A 26,293-nucleotide genomic window follows, 5' to 3' on the forward strand; every position below is an offset into this window, starting at 1 on the left:
ATTCAATTTTGTCGAATATTTGAGTTATTCTATCCATATAACGGGTTTTTACTGAGGTGCGACAAAAATTTATTCCTTTTCGTGAAAAAAATAATATAAGTAAATAGACATGGGAGACCATATGCTCATCTTCTGATATAGGGGGTATCAAACATTGGAAAATCGTTTCTCGCAAAACTCTCACATTTAATTTGGTGAATCAAATTGCGTTTGAGACATGACGTCATCGATAGCTTTTTCAAAGGTCAATCCTAATTTCTTATGACTATTCTTGAAGCGTACATACTGTTTCAAGAAAGGACAAGAGTATATACTGTTTTAAGTACTTCCACTCATAAAGACTGTTTACAGATTGAAATATATTATTTTTCGACTTATTTTAGAATTTAATGGATAGAATACTACGATTTAAACATCAAAGTAGTCAATCGATTGAATGATTGAGTGAAACTGATTTAATCTGATAAATGTTCAAAATATCATTCAATTTCTTGACAGAAAAATTAAAAACTTTCTTTTGATAAATACAAAAGGAATTCTTCTGTGAAAGCAACCAGAACAATTTCATGGAAACCATAAAACTGCCATAATTGATCTGCGAGATAACTATTTCTTGGTAAGCAAATAAGAACCCTATTGAAAACCATTGAAGCAGGTACAAGAAAATATTTGTTACTTTGATAGGGTGACAGGTACAATATAACCAATACAATAAACCATCCCTTAACGTTTCCGCCTGCAACGGACCAATTATGACATAAATACTACCTGAGAAAACAAGAAATTATATTTGAATGTATTTTGAAATAAGTTTTATGATTTTTGACACATTTTTCCGAAATATTCCGATTTGTATCTATTCATATTCGAACCCCAGCATCTCAAAATAGAATTTTTTCTATAAAACGGCCTTTTCAAAATCGTTTGAGATATACGATCAAATTTCAGCGCTTAGGTAGAGAAATTTTCTTATGGGTCAAGATGTTTGAAGGTTTTCAAAAAAGATAACAATTTCTTGAAAGATAAGGATAGTCTCCAAGCAAATGCCTCTTCATGATTTTCGAAGAAAAAGTCATTGATGTTTATCAACGATACGATAGTTTGATATTTTTTAAAAATATATTCACTCGCTCATATCCTCCTTATTCGTAAAAAGATTGGGAGAGGAGCATCTCATAGAAAAATTCATATGCTGAAATTATTTGCTCATAAAAATATTCACTTTGTGTATAGGCTCAAATATAATAAACTACCAGTTTCGTAACAATATCGAACATTGCGTTGTGGTTTACATTTTATAACCTTGAAATATTCATTTTACACGTTGTTGTTCATGCATTTTGTAGTTCTGTAGTTCATAATAGATTCAAGATTGTATTTCATTGTATGTAGATTTTATAGTTTGTTGTCTTTTACAGTTTTTTCGAAAGAGTTTGTATATTTTGTATTTATTTTATAGCTAAGAAAAAGAATTACATTTCACATCTAATCTAGAAATTAATAATAGTTCAAAGATCATAGTTCATACACAACCTAGAAAATTATGATATTCGTTTCATTTGACATTTTGACTTCTGAAGAAGTATAGAGAGAATTTTACATTTAGGAGATTCTACTTGGTCTTGCTGATGACTGTAGCATACTTTTCATGACTATTGGCTGTGAGTTCTTCTGTTATTGTGTTTGTTGTTTGCGTAATTTTGTCTGACTAACAACTTTTTCAGACCCTGAGGATGACACAAATTGGTGTCGAAATATAGGTATTCGCTAAAAAAGTCTTTCAATTACCATTTGCCCTACGCCGCATGAACTTGCGGTGAACTTGTCTCTATAATCATTTTATCCAAACATATTTTTTAGTGTGATGAACAATAAGATGGATAAGAAAACGATATTGAGAACCGGATTGAAAAAATTGAAAAATACCAGGAATAAAAAGAAGAATTTGAAGAGAATTGTTGAAATCAGGAATTTTATGAGGGCGCTTATAGGAGAACGAAAACGAAAAACTCCTTGTGTAGATGTGAAAGAATCCATGACTATTCCTTACATAAAAGAAGATAGAAAATGTACTATTAGCTGTAAAAAGAATAAGCTTTGTCGATACATAGAGCGTCTGCGCAATACTTGAGAGTTCAGTAGTGGAGGAACGCTATGCCGTCTATGATATAGTCAGTCGATCATTGACAAGCGTTGAGATCGCATCTTATATGAAAATAGTTCAGAGTTGTTATTCAGAGTTGTTATTCAGAGTAGGTATTAAACAGAGTTGATACTTATCAGTGTTTGATTTATATACAACCAATCCTAGTCACTCACATCCATATTAAATATCTTTTAAATCCTACATGGTAGCAGAGTGTGGTTTCGATCAACGGACCACTGAGTGACTAGACTAGAGTTCAAAGAGTTGTATTTCTGAGTTAAGAGTTTATTTGAAAAGAGTATTTCGAGTGAAGAGTTTTAGTTTCGAGGATTGTGCAAGCAGCCGTGAGTGAGTGGAGTGATCGAAGTATTTCAGAGAGGACTCCATTCTTATTGGGGATTCAAAAAAATTCAGAGTAAGTGATGATTGAATAACTATAAATACATTTGAGTTTTGAATAAAAATATCTACCTAAATCAACAAGAATATTAGGAAAAGAGTTCTTTTTCGATGAGTCGAAAGCATGAAATTTGGTGAAATCGGTCGAGAGCAGGTACCTGCCGAACCTTTGTGACGTCACGGGCACCTTGTGCTTGCATTAGTTTCAAGGGGACAAAAGGGTCTCTACCTGCCTATCGATCGACTCATTTTCGAAAATACTTGAAGCAACCCAAGGGAGTTTAACGGGTCTTCATGAATATTGAATATTGTTGGAATGTGGAGTATAAAGTATAAAACAGGCTTAACCTGTATAACGCATAAAATGGGCTTAACCTTAAACCACAGAGAGAAGTGACTTGTTAAACATGTTACAGAACAACACAAATGTTGTGAACGATTAATTCAGATGTAGAAGTTATATAAAGTTGAAAATTACTTAATATCATCTTCAAATGACTCCCAAATGAATCCAAATAATATACATTCGATTCAAAAGGGGATTCTCAAATAAAACGAAGTACCCACTTAATTCATGAATTGAAATTAAGATGTTATTAGTTACAAATTTATAAATATAACAAAGAGGTTATATCACATAGTGTAAGAGTTGTGGTTGATTAAGAAGTTAATTTTCTCTCAACTTATATTGAAGAAGTTTCGGAGGATAACTGTTAAGTTATAATAAAAATTTAATTCAGAGTGCAATCAATTTTTATTGAATTGATCAGAGTTGAAATAAAAATTTAATTCAGATTGTAATCAATTTTTATTGAATTGATTTTAGTAGTAATAAAAATTTAATTCAGAGTGTAATCAATTTTTATTGAATTGATTATAGTTATAATAAAAATTTAATTCAGAGTGTAATCAATTTTTATTGAATTGATTATAGTTATAATAAACATTTAATTCAGAGTGTAGTCAATTTTTACTGAATTGATTATAGTTATAATAAAAATTTAATTCAGAGTGTGATCAATTTTTATTGAATTGATTATAGTTATAATAAAAATTTAATTCAGAGTGTAGTCAATTTTTACTGAATTGACTATAGTTATAATAAAAATTTAATTCAGAGTGCAATCAATTTTTTATTGAATTGATTGGAGTTATAACAAAAATTTAATTCAGAGTGTTATCAATCTTTGTATAGAATTGATTACAGTGATTCTAACTGATTATGAATCGGTTATGATCCCACACTAATTTTTTTCAATATAATGAAATTAGCAGAGTATAAAGTTGAGAGAAATTTAGTCAAATTCAGAATTAGCTCAATGTTTCTCAAATTTGATGCATGAAGGTTGAAACTGTCTGCTTGAGTTTGGTGTCCCGTTTTGGTTTGCCTTGCAATCAGATACCGGATTACTGGCTCACGCAGGCTTTTCTGCTCACTGCATTAATAAAATTTGAATAAATGAAAATATCAATTAATTTGAGCAAATTCTGTACATTCTGGGGTCAATGGAAACTTGTGTCCAGTGTAAGTTGTTCATTGACTAGAGAAATTAGTAGTACCTCATTTGGGACCCATGCATGTACTTGCGCAACCCAAAACCGACCAGCTTTCGTGGTAATTCTCGAGGTTGAACTTCGGCGAGTGGTGTACATATATGGAATGCTCTGTGAGAGAACCTGAGTTCTCGTTTCGAACTAAATTAACTTGTGGTTCGGTTCATTTGGTTCAGAAGCAAGAAACAACATTCAGTTAGTTCACATTCAGAGATTACCTGGTACCGTAAGGTATACGAAGAGGTTATAGAGAGATATGAGTTTAGATGTTCAGAGTATCAGTATAAACAAATCATTGAAAAATGAAATATTTAACTACAACAACAAAAACTAATTGAATTTGTTTCATAATCCCGGAATAGATGGCAAATCAGAGTGAATATTCATATGAAGAGTACATGAGAGTAAGGCGTGGAGGAGATAGTTATGAGACTAACTGTTCAGAACGAAGTAAGAGTTTTACTATTATTGACCATCTAAATTTGACTAAAATTCAGAGTGCTGTTAGAATCTTAGAGGTACAAAGGTTGGATCTTACTTAGATCAGAACCTTTGTTTGTAGAGTAAGAGAGTAGAGAGAGTTCAGATCTGAATATTTAAAGAGGCAAATCCAGGTAATAATTAAGATGTTTAATTCACAGCAACAACCACAAATATAGGGAATTCAGAGGTCATGAGTGTTACTGAGAACGTAACAAACATGGAAGAGCTGCAAGCGACAATTCGAAATGTAAACACTCTTGCAGCATCAATAAATTGGAGTGACGTTCAGAGCAACAAGACCACAACAGGACTGCTGAAAGAGGTGGTCAACATCCTAGGCAAAGTTCACCAAAACATGCTTGAGTCAGAAAGAGAAAAACTGAGTCGCAAGCAAAATTCAGAGCACAGAGCAGCTCTGCAATCGCAGAGAGTAGCTTCGCACTTACCCCAAGAGAGTCCAAGCTGCAGCAATTCTGCACCAAAAATTCAGAGGCAATATAAACTGACATCCAAGTCGAGTTTTGAAGTGTGGATTGACAGCTTGAATACAGAGCTAATAAGTTGGGGGTTGCTTGATCTGATTGATCCAAGTCAACCAGGGCCAGCTGAAATTTCAGAGTCTGAGACGAGGCTCAGAAAGAACTCGGTTAAAGATATTATCATTAACCATCTCGACGAAGAATATCACAAGAGAATTCTTGGTCTAACTGAGCCGAGAGACATTCTCAAGAAGCTGAAAGAGAGCAGGAAGGGGGAAGTCAGCTCAACACCGACTTCAATCAGAACTCGGTTATATAATTTGAGGATGAACAAGGACGAACGTGTTCACAAATTCTGTGAAAGGTTCGACCAAATTATAAGAGAGCATGAGCTGAGCGACGATCCTCAAAAGTTGACAGAGCAAGAGATGCGCTCGACTTTTTATCAAGCGATAATAGGAGCCATGCCAGAAGTGCGACGCACAGACTCAGCTGTGATCTCAACAACTGGGAAAGAGATGGACATGGAATCTCTACGAAAAACTATGTATCGCATTCAAGAAGATAACGATGCAAATCGAGGAAGTTACTCTGAGAATGAAGTTGCAGCCTCAAGAGCAAGGGTTCTGAAGGGCAAGTTCAAGGAGAACAAATGCTTCAGATGTAACAGAAAGGGGCACTGGCAAGATCAGTGTCCATTCAGAGGCACAAACCAGTGGTTTTGTTACAGTTGTAACGACATCACTGACCATACGAGTGAGAACTGTTACCGAAACTCAAAGAGGCCATACAAGTCGAGTAACCATGAACCCCCCGTCAAAAGGTTCAAAACAAACCAGGGTCAAGAACTGAGAGACAGAGGTTCTGGGAAATTCAGAGGCAGGGGTGGTAACCCTACAACTTCCAACTCCAGAGGTAATTCGAGAGGAAACACCAGAGGTCACTTCAGAGGTAGAGGAAGCAATAGGGGTATGAGACATCACTCGGTAGCCAGAAGAGCTGACTACAAGGGTAGTAATGAGAGGTATGAGGAGGATTCAGAGTTACAAGGTAAGACACTTTTTAATAAAGAGCCAAATTATAGAGAACATATAGAGTTTATAGCTGATTCGGGAGCTACGAGCCACATTGTTAATAAGAGTTTTATATTGAGCAATTTTAAAAAATCAGAGAAAGGCGTTATCAAAAGCGCTAATAAAAACGAAATTGCTGATATCGTAATAGATGGTAGAGGTAATCTTTTGCTTAAAAATGATAAATTAAGTAGTACTCATATCAAATTAACTAATGTTATAGCAGCAAAAGATATTTCAGAGAATTTGTTATCATTACGCAAACTGGTAGATGCAGGATTCTGTATATATTTAGACGACAAAATATTCAGAGTTTATAATAAAGACAATAGCAAGACGATATTTGAAGGGGTTTATGAGAAATTGGGTAGTTAAGTTTGAAATATTGAAATCTAAATACACTAATGATAACTCAATAACTGAGTCTGAAAATTATAGTTGCACTGCTTGCTTGGCAGTTGACAATGAGTTTTCCGGTCAATCGCAAACCAACAATATAGAGATTTCAGAGGAAACTAATTCAGAGTCTATTGAAAACGTTGCGGTAGATGTAGGTTCTGCGATTGGGAGGGAGAGTCTGGACAAACCCATTGTATCAGATAATTCAGAGAATTCCAATTCAGAGAAATCCAGTCTGGACAAACCCATTGTATCAGAGAATTCCAATTCAGAGTACAAAATAGTTAAAATAGACGATTTAAAGAGCTTAGAAAGTCTAAAGGACACAATAGATAAAAATCCACCAGAAAATATGGTGTCTACTAATATTCAGAGTGAAGCTATGCTATGGCATCAGAGGCTAGGGCATGCTTCTTTAAATTACTTAAAAATGATACAAAAGAGAGATAAGAGATTAGAAAACGTGAAGTTTGACGATTCAATTAGAGAGTGTGCAGTGTGCATATTAGCAAAAATGGAAAAACTTCCATTCAAACAAATCAGAAGTAGAGCTGACAGGCCTCTTCAATTAATTCATTCAGATGTTATGGGTCCAATTAAACCCAATTCATGGCCTGGTCATAAGAGGTACATAATCGTATTTGTAGATGATTATTCCAGATATGCTAACATATATTGTCTAAAATCTAAAGATGAATCCGGTCAAGCGTTCGATAAATTTCTGATTTCTGCACGTAACCTACTAGGTGCAGATGCAAAAGTCTGCTATGTTAGATCCTCGGTTAGATCAGACAGAGGTACTGAGTTCACCGGTGGAAATTTTGCTGAAATATTGAAAAGAGAAAAAATAGAGTCAGACAGTGGTCCACCATATACTCCAGAGCTGAACGGAACAGCCGAGAGATTTAACAAATCTATTCAGAGAACAATTAGAGCTTTTATGTGTGATTCGGGCTTACCACAAAGCATGTGGGAACTAGCCGCTGAAACAGCTGTTCACACTTATAACAGAACTCCACACAAGTCAATTGGGTATGAAGTACCGCTAATTAAATTTTCACCTAGAGCAAACTGTCATTTAGAGCATATTAGAAGGTTTGGATGTGTTGCTTATGTTAAGTTACCATTCGTCGAAACAAAGTTCAGCAATGTTTCGATAAAAACCATATTGGTAGGGCATACACCCACAGGATACATTTTATGGCATCCTAGCACGAGAAAGTTCATAGAATCGAGACATGTGAGGTTTATAGAGAGATTAGTGTACAAAGATGCTTATTTGAAGAATCAGAGTAAAGAGTTAAGTGTTGAGAGTACATCAGAGAAAACAATGGGTCAATTAAGTATAAGGCACGACTTGTCTCACGAGGGTTTAAAGATAAAAATGTTTATGGGCTTAAAGAAACATATGCTCCGGTGTCAAGGTTGTCCTTGATTCGAGCTGTTCTCTCCATAATCAATAAGGAGAACTTAGATGCATGTCAAATGGACGTCAAAACGGCGTTCCTGAATGGAGAACTTGAAGAAGAGGTCTTCATGGAAATCCCAGAGGGTTTGAACGTTAAAGAGAACACTAAACTTGAAAAGGTTTGTAAATTGAAAAAGTCTCTTTATGGTCTCAGAGTAAGTCCCAAGTTGTGGAATAAAAGATTTTCAGAGGAAGCTCGAAAGCTTGGTTTGGAAAATGATCTTCATGACCCTTGTCTCTTCACCTGGAGACTTAACGGAAAACTGGCTATAGTGATACTATATGTAGACGACATGTTGCTTGCAAGCAATGACCCAGAGAAACTTAATCAAATAAAATTGCACTTTGGTAATGTGTTTCAAATGAAAGATTTAGGGGAGCCCAGACAATTTTTGGGTATTACAATTCAGAGGGATAGAGAAAGAAGAAGTATTACGTTGCACCAAAGTGCATATACAGAGAGAGTCTTAGAAAGATTCAACATGCATGAGTCAAAACCACAGAGCACTCCTATGGTAACCCGTCAGGTTGATCAAAGGAACAAAAACCTTAAATGCAGCATAGAAAATTCAGAGGAACAAAAGGAATTCAAAAGAGTACCATTCAGAGAAGCAATAGGTAGTTTAATGTATTTGGCCAATGCAACTCGACCAGATATTTCTTTTGCAATAAACTATCTAGCGAGAAAACAGGTAAACCCGACTGAAGATGACTGGATAGAAGTAAAAAGAGTTCTTAGATACTTGAGAGGCACAACTAATATAGGTATTAAGTTCCTATCCAATTCAGAGAACTTGGAAGCTCTCTCCGATGCTAGCTTCAGAGATTGTGAGGACTCGAAATCCACCGGAGGTTATATAATCAAATTATTCGGAGATGCAATAACTTGGAGGAGTCACAAACAGTCTACTGTGACGACTTCTACATGTCAAGCAGAGTACCTAGCAATGAGTGACGCTTGCCAAGAGCTGATATCACTCGATAAATCCATTAGATACATAATTGGCCAGACGTTTTACCCAATTACGTTGTGGTGTGATAATAAATCAGCTAAAGATTGTACCGAGAAAGATGGCAGCCACAAACTTAAAACCTTCGACTTGAGTGTAGAGGAAATTAAAAATGAGTTAGTATTCAGAGAGAAAACTGGAAACAGAAAAACCATGGCAACCACACATGGAGATTTTGTGAAACAATGCGTAGAGGAAAAGAAGGTTAGGGTGTGCTGGATACCTAGTCATGAAAATTTAGCGGACATAATGACCAAGCCTTTGCCGCAAAGTAAACATCAGTACTTGAGAGACAAAATCACTAATATATAAGTTTAACATAAGTAAACATGTACATATGTATTTCAGAGTAATTAATTTTCTACATGTATGTTCACAGGCCAATAGTATGCAACACTAGGGACTAAAATTCCGAGGACACTCAAAATCAACAAATCCCGGTCCCAAAGAGTTTAATTTATTAATGTTTAATTATTTAAAATGTATTGTATTAGAGTGGATGTATTCGACAAAGGGAGGGAGTGTAAAAAGAATAAGCTTTGTCGATACATAGAGCGTCTGCGCAATACTTGAGAGTTCAGTAGTGGAGGAACGCTATGCCGTCTATGATATAGTCAGTCGATCATTGACAAGCGTTGAGATCGCATCTTATATGAAAATAGTTCAGAGTTGTTATTCAGAGTTGTTATTCAGAGTAGGTATTAAACAGAGTTGATACTTATCAGTGTTTGATTTATATACAACCAATCCTAGTCACTCACATCCATATTAAATATCTTTTAAATCCTACATTAGCAAAAATGACATAATTGTAAGAAAAAATTCTGGAATATGTGATACCGTTACAGAAAAATATGTAGAATATAAAAAACCAAAAGAAAACTTGGAGCTTAAACTGTTCAAAATATATGATTTCGAAAAAAAAACACACCAATTTCGGGAATAAAACCTTATTCAGGATTCGTTACATAAACCAGGGCAATATATTCTAAATGACATGTAAGAACATGTTAGATGACATGTAAGAAATATTAGAATTAGAAAAATTCTAGGTTTGTATACCGAAAAGACAAAAGTACTGTGAAGAGAAAACTACTGAACATAAATGGCCTAATGTCAAAGAACCTAATAACTGAACTTAAAGCAGATACAATCTGCTACAATTCCATAATACGTTCTATGAATTTTGAATTTTTTTTTCTCCGGCGGTTATTATAAATACCGCTTCAGTACTTTCTTCTGCAGATATTTATTCTGTGTATCTGTAACTTATACCTTTTAAGTTAATTATTGATATTTCATTCATCAATAAAAACGTTTGAAACAATAAATAGTATCAGCTTGTTCATCATCCATGAATAGAATTCTTCAACAAAAAATTATATTCAATTTGCAAATTGAATATAATTTGAAAAAAATAATATATTGTTCAAATTCCTGAGAAAGTTTTTGCCAAAGAATAAAAAGTATATTCCTATTGTACATTCCGCTGTAGAAAAATTCCTTTGGATAAATAATAGTCATTTAAAATCGCATATCTCTTTTAAAAAGTATATAAAACACTTTCCAATTTTCCGTATTTTTAGTGCTAGGATACAGTACCAAAAAATAAAAAATATTTTATGTTTATTATTAAGTATCATCATAAAAAATGGATTGAACATAATTTAATATGTTGCTTCCATAGAAGTTTTAAATCAGATCAATCTAACAGCCAATAAGACAACAGAACGGGCAATAGGGTGGTGGGAGTGCTAGGAAGGGATGGTGGAGGCTATATAACGGCGGAGTAGATGTCCCAACTATTTAGTATTCAGTTGTGAATGTGCTAAGTGCTGCAAATATTGTGTTGTGGTTTACATTTTATAACTTTCATATTATCGAATTATCGTTTCATACTTACATATTTGTTTCAGTTTTGAAGACGAGATGGACAGAAAGCAGATCTTTAGAACGGGATTGAAAAAATTGAAGTCTAAACAAAATAACCTGAGGAGAACAGTTCAAATCCGGAATTTATTGAAGTCAGTTGTAGGAGAACGAAAGCAAGGAAATCTTTCTCAGAATTCGAAAAACTCCGAAACTTGTGCTGAAATTAGAGAAGTTAATCAAGATAATCGTGAACAGAAAGATATAATCACGCAAAAATCAAATTCCGATGTTGGAGAAAAAAAGCCGGATGTGTCGAACGGAATTCTAAGGAAACGTTTGACGAGGTCTTTTATTCTGAAGGAGATTCTGAACATGACATCTATCAGAAGAAAACAAGATCTTAATTACAAACTTTTCAGACAAGACGAGTACATTAAGATTAAGAAGAAGGCGACACCTATAAAAACAAAACGTTTTGTAGGATTTGTGATACCATCCCGAGCTTTATGTACAAAATGAAACATTAACTTTGAAAAAAAAAATTAAAAATTATTAGTATTAGCTGATTCATTATCAGCATATTCTAAATGAAAAATTTAGTTTGAACAAAAAATTGGTAGGTGTAGATAACAGTAGGTTAGACAACAGTAGAATAGATAACAGTAGGTATATCGAGTTAAACATGCATACCAATTCAGGCAGTTCAAAAATGGAATGCTAAAGGGTATTTGTTTGAATTTTTGTTGCCAAATGAAAAAGTAAGTTACAAGTAGGTTGTATATATAGTATATAGTGAGAAGAGGTTAAAAGTACAAATATGTAATGAGTGTAGCATCGTTTCGAGCGAAATTTAGTTCAGTTTTGTGAGAAACAACATTCGTTGTGTAATCGGAGAAACAACAAAGGCTCGGTCGGGTCCCAAATTTTTCCATTGCAATTTTAATTAGTGGGACCTGAAAATCCAGAATTGATTGCGATTTATTCAATTTTGTCGAATATTTGAGTTATTCTATCCATATAACGGGTTTTTACTGAGGTGCGACAAAAATTTATTCCTTTTCGTGAAAAAAATAATATAAGTAAATAGACATGGGAGACCATATGCTCATCTTCTGATATAGGGGGTATCAAACATTGGAAAATCGTTTCTCGCAAAACTCTCACATTTAATTTGGTGAATCAAATTGCGTTTGAGACATGACGTCATCGATAGCTTTTTCAAAGGCCAATCCTAATTTCTTATGACTATTCTTGAAGCGTACATACTGTTTTAAGAAAGGACAAGAGTATATACTGTTTTAAGTACTTCCACTCATAAAGACTGTTTACAGATTGAAATATATTATTTTTCGACTTATTTTAGAATTTAATGGATAGAATACTACGATTTAAACATCAAAGTAGTCAATCGATTGAATGATTGAGTGAAACTGATTTAATCTGATAAATGTTCAAAATATCATTCAATTTCTTGACAGAAAAATTAAAAACTTTCTTTTGATAAATACAAAAGGAATTCTTCTGTGAAAGCAACCAGAACAATTTCATGGAAACCATAAAACTGCCATAATTGATCTGCGAGATAACTATTTCTTGATAAGCAAATAAGAACCCTATTGAAAACCATTGAAGCAGGTACAAGAAAATATTTGTTACTTTGATAGGGTGACAGGTACAATATAACCAATACAATAAACCATCCCTTAACGTTTCCGCCTGCAACGGACCAATTATGACATAAATACTACCTGAGAAAACAAGAAATTGTATTTGAATGTATTTTGAAATAAGTTTTATGATTGTTGACACATTTTTCCGAAATATTCCGATTTGTATCTATTCATATTCGAACCCCAGCATCTCAAAATAGAATTTTTTCTATAAAACGGCCTTTTCAAAATCGTTTGAGATATACGATCAAATTTCAGCGCTTAGGTAGAGAAATTTTCTTATGGGTCAAGATGTTTGAAGGTTTTCAAAAAAGATAACAATTTCTTGAAAGATAAGGATAGTCTCCAAGCAAATGCCTCTTCATGATTTTCGAAGAAAAAGTCATTGATGTTTATCAACGATACGATAGTTTGATATTTTTTAAAAATATATTCACTCGCTCATATCCTCCTTATTCGTAAAAAGATTGGGAGAGGAGCATCTCATAGAAAAATTCATATGCTGAAATTATTTGCTCATAAAAATATTCACTTTGTGTATAGGCTCAAATATAATAAACTACCAGTTTCGTAACAATATCGAACATTGCGTTGTGGTTTACATTTTATAACCTTGAAATATTCATTTTACACGTTGTTGTTCATGCATTTTGTAGTTCTGTAGTTCATAATAGATTCAAGATTGTATTTCATTGTATGTAGATTTTATAGTTTGTTGTCTTTTACAGTTTTTTTGAAAGAGTTTGTATATTTTGTATTTATTTTATAGCTAAGAAAAAGAATTACATTTCACATCTAATCTAGAAATTAATAATAGTTCAAAGATCATAGTTCATACACAACCTAGAAAATTATGATATTCGTTTCATTTGACATTTTGACTTCTGAAGAAGTATAGAGAGAATTTTACATTTAGGAGATTCTACTTGGTCTTGCTGATGACTGTAGCATACTTTTCATGACTATTGGCTGTGAGTTCTTCTGTTATTGTGTTTGTTGTTTGCGTAATTTTGTCTGACTAACAACTTTTTCAGACCCTGAGGATGACACAAATTGGTGTCGAAATATAGGTATTCGCTAAAAAAGTCTTTCAATTACCATTTGCCCTACGCCGCATGAACTTGCGGTGAACTTGTCTCTATAATCATTTCATCCAAACATATTTTTTAGTGTGATGAACAATAAGATGGATAAGAAAACGATATTGAGAACCGGATTGAAAAAATTGAAAAATACCAGGAATAAAAAGAAGAATTTGAAGAGAATTGTTGAAATCAGGAATTTTATGAGGGCGCTTATAGGAGAACGAAAACGAAAAACTCCTTGTGTAGATGTGAAAGAATCCATGACTATTCCTTACATAAAAGAAGATAGAAAATGTACTATTAGCAAAAATGACATAATTGTAAGAAAAAATTCTGGAATATGTGATACCGTTACAGAAAAATATGTAGAATATAAAAAACCAAAAGAAAACTTGGAGCTTAAACTGTTCAAAATATATGATTTCGAAAAAAAAACACACCAATTTCGGGAATAAAACCTTATTCAGGATTCGTTACATAAACCAGGGCAATATATTCTAAATGACATGTAAGAACATGTTAGATGACATGTAAGAAATATTAGAATTAGAAAAATTCTAGGTTTGTATACCGAAAAGACAAAAGTACTGTGAAGAGAAATCTACTAAACATAAATGGCCTAATGTCAAAGAACCTAATAACTGAACTTAAAGCAGATACAATCTGCTACAATTCCATAATACGTTCTATGAATTTTGAATTTTTTTTTTTCTCCGGCGGTTATTATAAATACCGCTTCAGTACTTTCTTCTGCAGATATTTATTCTGTGTATCTGTAACTTATACCTTTTAAGTTAATTATTGATATTTCATTCATCATTAAAAACGTTTGAAACAATAAATAGTATCAGCTTGTTCATCATCCATGAATAGAATTCTTCAACAAAAAATTATATTCAATTTGCAAATTGAATATAATTTGAAAAAAATAATATATTGTTCAAATTCCTGAGAAAGTTTTTGCCAAAGAATAAAAAGTATATTCCTATTGTACATTCCGCTGTAGAAAAATTCCTTTGGATAAATAATAGTCATTTAAAATCGCATATCTCTTTTAAAAAGTATATAAAACACTTTCCAATTTTCCGTATTTTTAGTGCTAGGATACAGTACCAAAAAATAAAAAATATTTTATGTTTATTATTAAGTATCATCATAAAAAATGGATTGAACATAATTTAATATGTTGCTTCCATAGAAGTTTTAAATCAGATCAATCTAACAGCCAATAAGACAACAGAACGGGCAATAGGGTGGTGGGAGTGCTAGGAAGGGATGGTGGAGGCTATATAACGGCGGAGTAGATGTCCCAACTATTTAGTATTCAGTTGTGAATGTGCTAAGTGCTGCAAATATTGTGTTGTGGTTTACATTTTATAACTTTCATATTATCGAATTATCGTTTCATACTTACATATTTGTTTCAGTTTTGAAGACGAGATGGACAGAAAGCAGATCTTTAGAACGGGATTGAAAAAATTGAAGTCTAAACAAAATAACCTGAGGAGAACAGTTCAAATCCGGAATTTATTGAAGTCAGTTGTAGGAGAACGAAAGCAAGGAAATCTTTCTCAGAATTCGAAAAACTCCGAAACTTGTGCTGAAATTAGAGAAGTTAATCAAGATAATCGTGAACAGAAAGATATAATCACGCAAAAATCAAATTCCGATGTTGGAGAAAAAAAGCCGGATGTGTCGAACGAAATTCTAAGGAAACGTTTGACGAGGTCTTTTATTCTGAAGGAGATTCTGAACATGACAGAAAACAAGATCTTAATTACAAACTTTTCAGACAAGACGAGTACATTAAGATTAAGAAGAAGGCGACACCTATAAAAACAAAACGTTTTGTAGGATTTGTGATACCATCCCGAGCTTTATGTACAAAATGAAACATTAACTTTGAAAAAAAAAATTAAAAATTATTAGTATTAGCTGATTCATTATCAGCATATTCTAAATGAAAAATTTAGTTTGAACAAAAAATTGGTAGGTGTAGATAACAGTAGGTTAGACAACAGTAGAATAGATAACAGTAGGTATATCGAGTTAAACATGCATACCAATTCAGGCAGTTCAAAAATGGAATGCTAAAGGGTATTTGTTTGAATTTTTGTTGCCAAATGAAAAAGTAAGTTACAAGTAGGTTGTATATATAGTATATAGTGAGAAGAGGTTAAAAGTACAAATATGTAATGAGTGTAGCATCGTTTCGAGCGAAATTTAGTTCAGTTTTGTGAGAAACAACATTCGTTGTGTAATCGGAGAAACAACAAAGGCTCGGTCGGGTCCCAAATTTTTCCATTGCAATTTTAATTAGTGGGACCTGAAAATCCAGAATTGATTGCGATTTATTCAATTTTGTCGAATATTTGAGTTATTCTATCCATATAACGGGTTTTTACTGAGGTGCGACAAAAATTTATTCCTTTTCGTGAAAAAAATAATATAAGTAAATAGACATGGGAGACCATATGCTCATCTTCTGATATAGGGGGTATCAAACATTGGAAAATCGTTTCTCGCAAAACTCTCACATTTAATTTGGTGAATCAAATTGCGTTTGAGACATGACGTCATCGATAGCTTTTTCAAAGGCCAATCCTAATTTCTTATGACTATTCTTGAAGCGTACATACTGTTTTAAGAAAGGACAAGAGTATATACTGTTTTAAGTACTTCCACTCATAAAGACTGTTTACAGATTGAAATATATTATTTTTCGACTTATTTTAGAATTTAATGGATAGAATACTACGATTTAAACATCAAAGTAGTCAATCGATTGAATGATTGAGTGAAACTGATTTAATCTGATAAATGTTCAAAATATCATTCAATTTCTTGACAGAAAAATTAAAAACTTTCTTTTGATAAATACAAAAGGAATTCTTCTGTGAAAGCAACCAGAACAATTTCATGGAAACCATAAAACTGCCATAATTGATCTGCGAGATAACTATTTCTTGATAAGCAAATAAGAACCCTATTGAAAACCATTGAAGCAGGTACAAGAAAATATTTGTTACTTTGATAGGGTGACAGGTACAATATAACCAATACAATAAACCATCCCTTAACGTTTCCGCCTGCAACGGACCAATTATGACATAAATACTACCTGAGAAAACAAGAAATTGTATTTGAATGTATTTTGAAATAAGTTTTATGATTGTTGACACATTTTTCCGAAATATTCCGATTTGTATCTATTCATATTCGAACCCCAGCATCTCAAAATAGAATTTTTTCTATAAAACGGCCTTTTCAAAATCGTTTGAGATATACGATCAAATTTCAGCGCTTAGGTAGAGAAATTTTCTTATGGGTCAAGATGTTTGAAGGTTTTCAAAAAAGATAACAATTTCTTGAAAGATAAGGATAGTCTCCAAGCAAATGCCTCTTCATGATTTTCGAAGAAAAAGTCATTGATGTTTATCAACGATACGATAGTTTGATATTTTTTAAAAATATATTCACTCGCTCATATCCTCCTTATTCGTAAAAAGATTGGGAGAGGAGCATCTCATAGAAAAATTCATATGCTGAAATTATTTGCTCATAAAAATATTCACTTTGTGTATAGGCTCAAATATAATAAACTACCAGTTTCGTAACAATATCGAACATTGCGTTGTGGTTTACATTTTATAACCTTGAAATATTCATTTTACACGTTGTTGTTCATGCATTTTGTAGTTCTGTAGTTCAAAATAGATTCAAGATTGTATTTCATTGTATGTAGATTTTATAGTTTGTTGTCTTTTACAGTTTTTTTGAAAGAGTTTGTATATTTTGTATTTATTTTATAGCTAAGAAAAAGAATTACATTTCACATCTAATCTAGAAATTAATAATAGTTCAAAGATCATAGTTCATACACAACCTAGAAAATTATGATATTCGTTTCATTTGACATTTTGACTTCTGAAGAAGTATAGAGAGAATTTTACATTTAGGAGATTCTACTTGGTCTTGCTGATGACTGTAGCATACTTTTCATGACTATTGGCTGTGAGTTCTTCTGTTATTGTGTTTGTTGTTTGCGTAATTTTGTCTGACTAACAACTTTTTCAGACCCTGAGGATGACACAAATTGGTGTCGAAATATAGGTATTCGCTAAAAAAGTCTTTCAATTACCATTTGCCCTACGCCGCATGAACTTGCGGTGAACTTGTCTCTATAATCATTTCATCCAAACATATTTTTTAGTGTGATGAACAATAAGATGGATAAGAAAACGATATTGAGAACCGGATTGAAAAAATTGAAAAATACCAGGAATAAAAAGAAGAATTTGAAGAGAATTGTTGAAATCAGGAATTTTATGAGGGCGCTTATAGGAGAACGAAAACGAAAAACTCCTTGTGTAGATGTGAAAGAATCCATGACTATTCCTTACATAAAAGAAGATAGAAAATGTACTATTAGCAAAAATGACATAATTGTAAGAAAAAATTCTGGAATATGTGATACCGTTACAGAAAAATATGTAGAATATAAAAAACCAAAAGAAAACTTGGAGCTTAAACTGTTCAAAATATATGATTTCGAAAAAAAAACACACCAATTTCGGGAATAAAACCTTATTCAGGATTCGTTACATAAACCAGGGCAATATATTCTAAATGACATGTAAGAACATGTTAGATGACATGTAAGAAATATTAGAATTAGAAAAATTCTAGGTTTGTATACCGAAAAGACAAAAGTACTGTGAAGAGAAATCTACTAAACATAAATGGCCTAATGTCAAAGAACCTAATAACTGAACTTAAAGCAGATACAATCTGCTACAATTCCATAATACGTTCTATGAATTTTGAATTTTTTTTTTCTCCGGCGGTTATTATAAATACCGCTTCAGTACTTTCTTCTGCAGATATTTATTCTGTGTATCTGTAACTTATACCTTTTAAGTTAATTATTGATATTTCATTCATCATTAAAAACGTTTGAAACAATAAATAGTATCAGCTTGTTCATCATCCATGAATAGAATTCTTCAACAAAAAATTATATTCAATTTGCAAATTGAATATAATTTGAAAAAAATAATATATTGTTCAAATTCCTGAGAAAGTTTTTGCCAAAGAATAAAAAGTATATTCCTATTGTACATTCCGCTGTAGAAAAATTCCTTTGGATAAATAATAGTCATTTAAAATCGCATATCTCTTTTAAAAAGTATATAAAACACTTTCCAATTTTCCGTATTTTTAGTGCTAGGATACAGTACCAAAAAATAAAAAATATTTTATGTTTATTATTAAGTATCATCATAAAAAATGGATTGAACATAATTTAATATGTTGCTTCCATAGAAGTTTTAAATCAGATCAATCTAACAGCCAATAAGACAACAGAACGGGCAATAGGGTGGTGGGAGTGCTAGGAAGGGATGGTGGAGGCTATATAACGGCGGAGTAGATGTCCCAACTATTTAGTATTCAGTTGTGAATGTGCTAAGTGCTGCAAATATTGTGTTGTGGTTTACATTTTATAACTTTCATATTATCGAATTATCGTTTCATACTTACATATTTGTTTCAGTTTTGAAGACGAGATGGACAGAAAGCAGATCTTTAGAACGGGATTGAAAAAATTGAAGTCTAAACAAAATAACCTGAGGAGAACAGTTCAAATCCGGAATTTATTGAAGTCAGTTGTAGGAGAACGAAAGCAAGGAAATCTTTCTCAGAATTCGAAAAACTCCGAAACTTGTGCTGAAATTAGAGAAGTTAATCAAGATAATCGTGAACAGAAAGATATAATCACGCAAAAATCAAATTCCGATGTTGGAGAAAAAAAGCCGGATGTGTCGAACGAAATTCTAAGGAAACGTTTGACGAGGTCTTTTATTCTGAAGGAGATTCTGAACATGACAGAAAACAAGATCTTAATTACAAACTTTTCAGACAAGACGAGTACATTAAGATTAAGAAGAAGGCGACACCTATAAAAACAAAACGTTTTGTAGGATTTGTGATACCATCCCGAGCTTTATGTACAAAATGAAACATTAACTTTGAAAAAAAAAATTAAAAATTATTAGTATTAGCTGATTCATTATCAGCATATTCTAAATGAAAAATTTAGTTTGAACAAAAAATTGGTAGGTGTAGATAACAGTAGGTTAGACAACAGTAGAATAGATAACAGTAGGTATATCGAGTTAAACATGCATACCAATTCAGGCAGTTCAAAAATGGAATGCTAAAGGGTATTTGTTTGAATTTTTGTTGCCAAATGAAAAAGTAAGTTACAAGTAGGTTGTATATATAGTATATAGTGAGAAGAGGTTAAAAGTACAAATATGTAATGAGTGTAGCATCGTTTCGAGCGAAATTTAGTTCAGTTTTGTGAGAAACAACATTCGTTGTGTAATCGGAGAAACAACAAAGGCTCGGTCGGGTCCCAAATTTTTCCATTGCAATTTTAATTAGTGGGACCTGAAAATCCAGAATTGATTGCGATTTATTCAATTTTGTCGAATATTTGAGTTATTCTATCCATATAACGGGTTTTTACTGAGGTGCGACAAAAATTTATTCCTTTTCGTGAAAAAAATAATATAAGTAAATAGACATGGGAGACCATATGCTCATCTTCTGATATAGGGGGTATCAAACATTGGAAAATCGTTTCTCGCAAAACTCTCACATTTAATTTGGTGAATCAAATTGCGTTTGAGACATGACGTCATCGATAGCTTTTTCAAAGGCCAATCCTAATTTCTTATGACTATTCTTGAAGCGTACATACTGTTTTAAGAAAGGACAAGAGTATATACTGTTTTAAGTACTTCCACTCATAAAGACTGTTTACAGATTGAAATATATTATTTTTCGACTTATTTTAGAATTTAATGGATAGAATACTACGATTTAAACATCAAAGTAGTCAATCGATTGAATGATTGAGTGAAACTGATTTAATCTGATAAATGTTCAAAATATCATTCAATTTCTTGACAGAAAAATTAAAAACTTTCTTTTGATAAATACAAAAGGAATTCTTCTGTGAAAGCAACCAGAACAATTTCATGGAAACCATAAAACTGCCATAATTGATCTGCGAGATAACTATTTCTTGATAAGCAAATAAGAACCCTATTGAAAACCATTGAAGCAGGTACAAGAAAATATTTGTTACTTTGATAGGGTGACAGGTACAATATAACCAATACAATAAACCATCCCTTAACGTTTCCGCCTGCAACGGACCAATTATGACATAAATACTACCTGAGAAAACAAGAAATTGTATTTGAATGTATTTTGAAATAAGTTTTATGATTGTTGACACATTTTTCCGAAATATTCCGATTTGTATCTATTCATATTCGAACCCCAGCATCTCAAAATAGAATTTTTTCTATAAAACGGCCTTTTCAAAATCGTTTGAGATATACGATCAAATTTCAGCGCTTAGGTAGAGAAATTTTCTTATGGGTCAAGATGTTTGAAGGTTTTCAAAAAAGATAACAATTTCTTGAAAGATAAGGATAGTCTCCAAGCAAATGCCTCTTCATGATTTTCGAAGAAAAAGTCATTGATGTTTATCAACGATACGATAGTTTGATATTTTTTAAAAATATATTCACTCGCTCATATCCTCCTTATTCGTAAAAAGATTGGGAGAGGAGCATCTCATAGAAAAATTCATATGCTGAAATTATTTGCTCATAAAAATATTCACTTTGTGTATAGGCTCAAATATAATAAACTACCAGTTTCGTAACAATATCGAACATTGCGTTGTGGTTTACATTTTATAACCTTGAAATATTCATTTTACACGTTGTTGTTCATGCATTTTGTAGTTCTGTAGTTCATAATAGATTCAAGATTGTATTTCATTGTATGTAGATTTTATAGTTTGTTGTCTTTTACAGTTTTTTTGAAAGAGTTTGTATATTTTGTATTTATTTTATAGCTAAGAAAAAGAATTACATTTCACATCTAATCTAGAAATTAATAATAGTTCAAAGATCATAGTTCATACACAACCTAGAAAATTATGATATTCGTTTCATTTGACATTTTGACTTCTGAAGAAGTATAGAGAGAATTTTACATTTAGGAGATTCTACTTGGTCTTGCTGATGACTGTAGCATACTTTTCATGACTATTGGCTGTGAGTTCTTCTGTTATTGTGTTTGTTGTTTGCGTAATTTTGTCTGACTAACAACTTTTTCAGACCCTGAGGATGACACAAATTGGTGTCGAAATATAGGTATTCGCTAAAAAAGTCTTTCAATTACCATTTGCCCTACGCCGCATGAACTTGCGGTGAACTTGTCTCTATAATCATTTCATCCAAACATATTTTTTAGTGTGATGAACAATAAGATGGATAAGAAAACGATATTGAGAACCGGATTGAAAAAATTGAAAAATACCAGGAATAAAAAGAAGAATTTGAAGAGAATTGTTGAAATCAGGAATTTTATGAGGGCGCTTATAGGAGAACGAAAACGAAAAACTCCTTGTGTAGATGTGAAAGAATCCATGACTATTCCTTACATAAAAGAAGATAGAAAATGTACTATTAGCAAAAATGACATAATTGTAAGAAAAAATTCTGGAATATGTGATACCGTTACAGAAAAATATGTAGAATATAAAAAACCAAAAGAAAACTTGGAGCTTAAACTGTTCAAAATATATGATTTCGAAAAAAAAACACACCAATTTCGGGAATAAAACCTTATTCAGGATTCGTTACATAAACCAGGGCAATATATTCTAAATGACATGTAAGAACATGTTAGATGACATGTAAGAAATATTAGAATTAGAAAAATTCTAGGTTTGTATACCGAAAAGACAAAAGTACTGTGAAGAGAAATCTACTAAACATAAATGGCCTAATGTCAAAGAACCTAATAACTGAACTTAAAGCAGATACAATCTGCTACAATTCCATAATACGTTCTATGAATTTTGAATTTTTTTTTTCTCCGGCGGTTATTATAAATACCGCTTCAGTACTTTCTTCTGCAGATATTTATTCTGTGTATCTGTAACTTATACCTTTTAAGTTAATTATTGATATTTCATTCATCATTAAAAACGTTTGAAACAATAAATAGTATCAGCTTGTTCATCATCCATGAATAGAATTCTTCAACAAAAAATTATATTCAATTTGCAAATTGAATATAATTTGAAAAAAATAATATATTGTTCAAATTCCTGAGAAAGTTTTTGCCAAAGAATAAAAAGTATATTCCTATTGTACATTCCGCTGTAGAAAAATTCCTTTGGATAAATAATAGTCATTTAAAATCGCATATCTCTTTTAAAAAGTATATAAAACACTTTCCAATTTTCCGTATTTTTAGTGCTAGGATACAGTACCAAAAAATAAAAAATATTTTATGTTTATTATTAAGTATCATCATAAAAAATGGATTGAACATAATTTAATATGTTGCTTCCATAGAAGTTTTAAATCAGATCAATCTAACAGCCAATAAGACAACAGAACGGGCAATAGGGTGGTGGGAGTGCTAGGAAGGGATGGTGGAGGCTATATAACGGCGGAGTAGATGTCCCAACTATTTAGTATTCAGTTGTGAATGTGCTAAGTGCTGCAAATATTGTGTTGTGGTTTACATTTTATAACTTTCATATTATCGAATTATCGTTTCATACTTACATATTTGTTTCAGTTTTGAAGACGAGATGGACAGAAAGCAGATCTTTAGAACGGGATTGAAAAAATTGAAGTCTAAACAAAATAACCTGAGGAGAACAGTTCAAATCCGGAATTTATTGAAGTCAGTTGTAGGAGAACGAAAGCAAGGAAATCTTTCTCAGAATTCGAAAAACTCCGAAACTTGTGCTGAAATTAGAGAAGTTAATCAAGATAATCGTGAACAGAAAGATATAATCACGCAAAAATCAAATTCCGATGTTGGAGAAAAAAAGCCGGATGTGTCGAACGAAATTCTAAGGAAACGTTTGACGAGGTCTTTTATTCTGAAGGAGATTCTGAACATGACAGAAAACAAGATCTTAATTACAAACTTTTCAGACAAGACGAGTACATTAAGATTAAGAAGAAGGCGACACCTATAAAAACAAAACGTTTTGTAGGATTTGTGATACCATCCCGAGCTTTATGTACAAAATGAAACATTAACTTTGAAAAAAAAAATTAAAAATTATTAGTATTAGCTGATTCATTATCAGCATATTCTAAATGAAAAATTTAGTTTGAACAAAAAATTGGTAGGTGTAGATAACAGTAGGTTAGACAACAGTAGAATAGATAACAGTAGGTATATCGAGTTAAACATGCATACCAATTCAGGCAGTTCAAAAATGGAATGCTAAAGGGTATTTGTTTGAATTTTTGTTGCCAAATGAAAAAGTAAGTTACAAGTAGGTTGTATATATAGTATATAGTGAGAAGAGGTTAAAAGTACAAATATGTAATGAGTGTAGCATCGTTTCGAGCGAAATTTAGTTCAGTTTTGTGAGAAACAACATTCGTTGTGTAATCGGAGAAACAACAAAGGCTCGGTCGGGTCCCAAATTTTTCCATTGCAATTTTAATTAGTGGGACCTGAAAATCCAGAATTGATTGCGATTTATTCAATTTTGTCGAATATTTGAGTTATTCTATCCATATAACGGGTTTTTACTGAGGTGCGACAAAAATTTATTCCTTTTCGTGAAAAAAATAATATAAGTAAATAGACATGGGAGACCATATGCTCATCTTCTGATATAGGGGGTATCAAACATTGGAAAATCGTTTCTCGCAAAACTCTCACATTTAATTTGGTGAATCAAATTGCGTTTGAGACATGACGTCATCGATAGCTTTTTCAAAGGCCAATCCTAATTTCTTATGACTATTCTTGAAGCGTACATACTGTTTTAAGAAAGGACAAGAGTATATACTGTTTTAAGTACTTCCACTCATAAAGACTGTTTACAGATTGAAATATATTATTTTTCGACTTATTTTAGAATTTAATGGATAGAATACTACGATTTAAACATCAAAGTAGTCAATCGATTGAATGATTGAGTGAAACTGATTTAATCTGATAAATGTTCAAAATATCATTCAATTTCTTGACAGAAAAATTAAAAACTTTCTTTTGATAAATACAAAAGGAATTCTTCTGTGAAAGCAACCAGAACAATTTCATGGAAACCATAAAACTGCCATAATTGATCTGCGAGATAACTATTTCTTGATAAGCAAATAAGAACCCTATTGAAAACCATTGAAGCAGGTACAAGAAAATATTTGTTACTTTGATAGGGTGACAGGTACAATATAACCAATACAATAAACCATCCCTTAACGTTTCCGCCTGCAACGGACCAATTATGACATAAATACTACCTGAGAAAACAAGAAATTGTATTTGAATGTATTTTGAAATAAGTTTTATGATTGTTGACACATTTTTCCGAAATATTCCGATTTGTATCTATTCATATTCGAACCCCAGCATCTCAAAATAGAATTTTTTCTATAAAACGGCCTTTTCAAAATCGTTTGAGATATACGATCAAATTTCAGCGCTTAGGTAGAGAAATTTTCTTATGGGTCAAGATGTTTGAAGGTTTTCAAAAAAGATAACAATTTCTTGAAAGATAAGGATAGTCTCCAAGCAAATGCCTCTTCATGATTTTCGAAGAAAAAGTCATTGATGTTTATCAACGATACGATAGTTTGATATTTTTTAAAAATATATTCACTCGCTCATATCCTCCTTATTCGTAAAAAGATTGGGAGAGGAGCATCTCATAGAAAAATTCATATGCTGAAATTATTTGCTCATAAAAATATTCACTTTGTGTATAGGCTCAAATATAATAAACTACCAGTTTCGTAACAATATCGAACATTGCGTTGTGGTTTACATTTTATAACCTTGAAATATTCATTTTACACGTTGTTGTTCATGCATTTTGTAGTTCTGTAGTTCATAATAGATTCAAGATTGTATTTCATTGTATGTAGATTTTATAGTTTGTTGTCTTTTACAGTTTTTTTGAAAGAGTTTGTATATTTTGTATTTATTTTATAGCTAAGAAAAAGAATTACATTTCACATCTAATCTAGAAATTAATAATAGTTCAAAGATCATAGTTCATACACAACCTAGAAAATTATGATATTCGTTTCATTTGACATTTTGACTTCTGAAGAAGTATAGAGAGAATTTTACATTTAGGAGATTCTACTTGGTCTTGCTGATGACTGTAGCATACTTTTCATGACTATTGGCTGTGAGTTCTTCTGTTATTGTGTTTGTTGTTTGCGTAATTTTGTCTGACTAACAACTTTTTCAGACCCTGAGGATGACACAAATTGGTGTCGAAATATAGGTATTCGCTAAAAAAGTCTTTCAATTACCATTTGCCCTACGCCGCATGAACTTGCGGTGAACTTGTCTCTATAATCATTTCATCCAAACATATTTTTTAGTGTGATGAACAATAAGATGGATAAGAAAACGATATTGAGAACCGGATTGAAAAAATTGAAAAATACCAGGAATAAAAAGAAGAATTTGAAGAGAATTGTTGAAATCAGGAATTTTATGAGGGCGCTTATAGGAGAACGAAAACGAAAAACTCCTTGTGTAGATGTGAAAGAATCCATGACTATTCCTT

At 32.1% G+C, this 26,293-nt stretch overlaps 1 protein-coding gene across 1 annotated transcript; it reads left to right on the forward strand.

Annotated features, from left to right (window-relative positions):
• Window positions 1-4,071: 4,071 nt before the first annotated feature.
• Window positions 4,072-7,968, forward strand: LOC123314061. Its single transcript, XM_044899173.1, has 3 exons — window positions 4,072-4,549; window positions 4,741-6,111; window positions 6,593-7,968. The coding sequence occupies exons 1-3, from the start codon at window positions 4,462-4,464 to the stop codon at window positions 7,966-7,968; spliced, it is 2,835 nt and encodes a 944-aa protein (XP_044755108.1). The 5' UTR covers window positions 4,072-4,461.
• Window positions 7,969-26,293: the final 18,325 nt, after the last annotated feature.

This window comes from Coccinella septempunctata, chromosome 5 (genome assembly GCF_907165205.1).
Source record: "Coccinella septempunctata chromosome 5, icCocSept1.1, whole genome shotgun sequence".
Lineage (NCBI taxonomy): Eukaryota > Metazoa > Arthropoda > Insecta > Coleoptera > Coccinellidae > Coccinella > Coccinella septempunctata.

Bases quoted from the DNA above. Each gene is read 5' to 3' on its own strand.
- LOC123314061 (XM_044899173.1), top strand. From the start codon at position 4,462: ATGGCAAATCAGAGTGAATATTCATATGAAGAGTACATGAGAGTAAGG. The intron at 4,550-4,740 runs GTAAGAGTTTTA...TTTAATTCACAG, and splicing joins GACTAACTGTTCAGAACGAA to CAACAACCACAAATATAGGG. The intron at 6,112-6,592 runs GTAAGACACTTT...CTTGCTTGGCAG, and splicing joins GGAGGATTCAGAGTTACAAG to TTGACAATGAGTTTTCCGGT.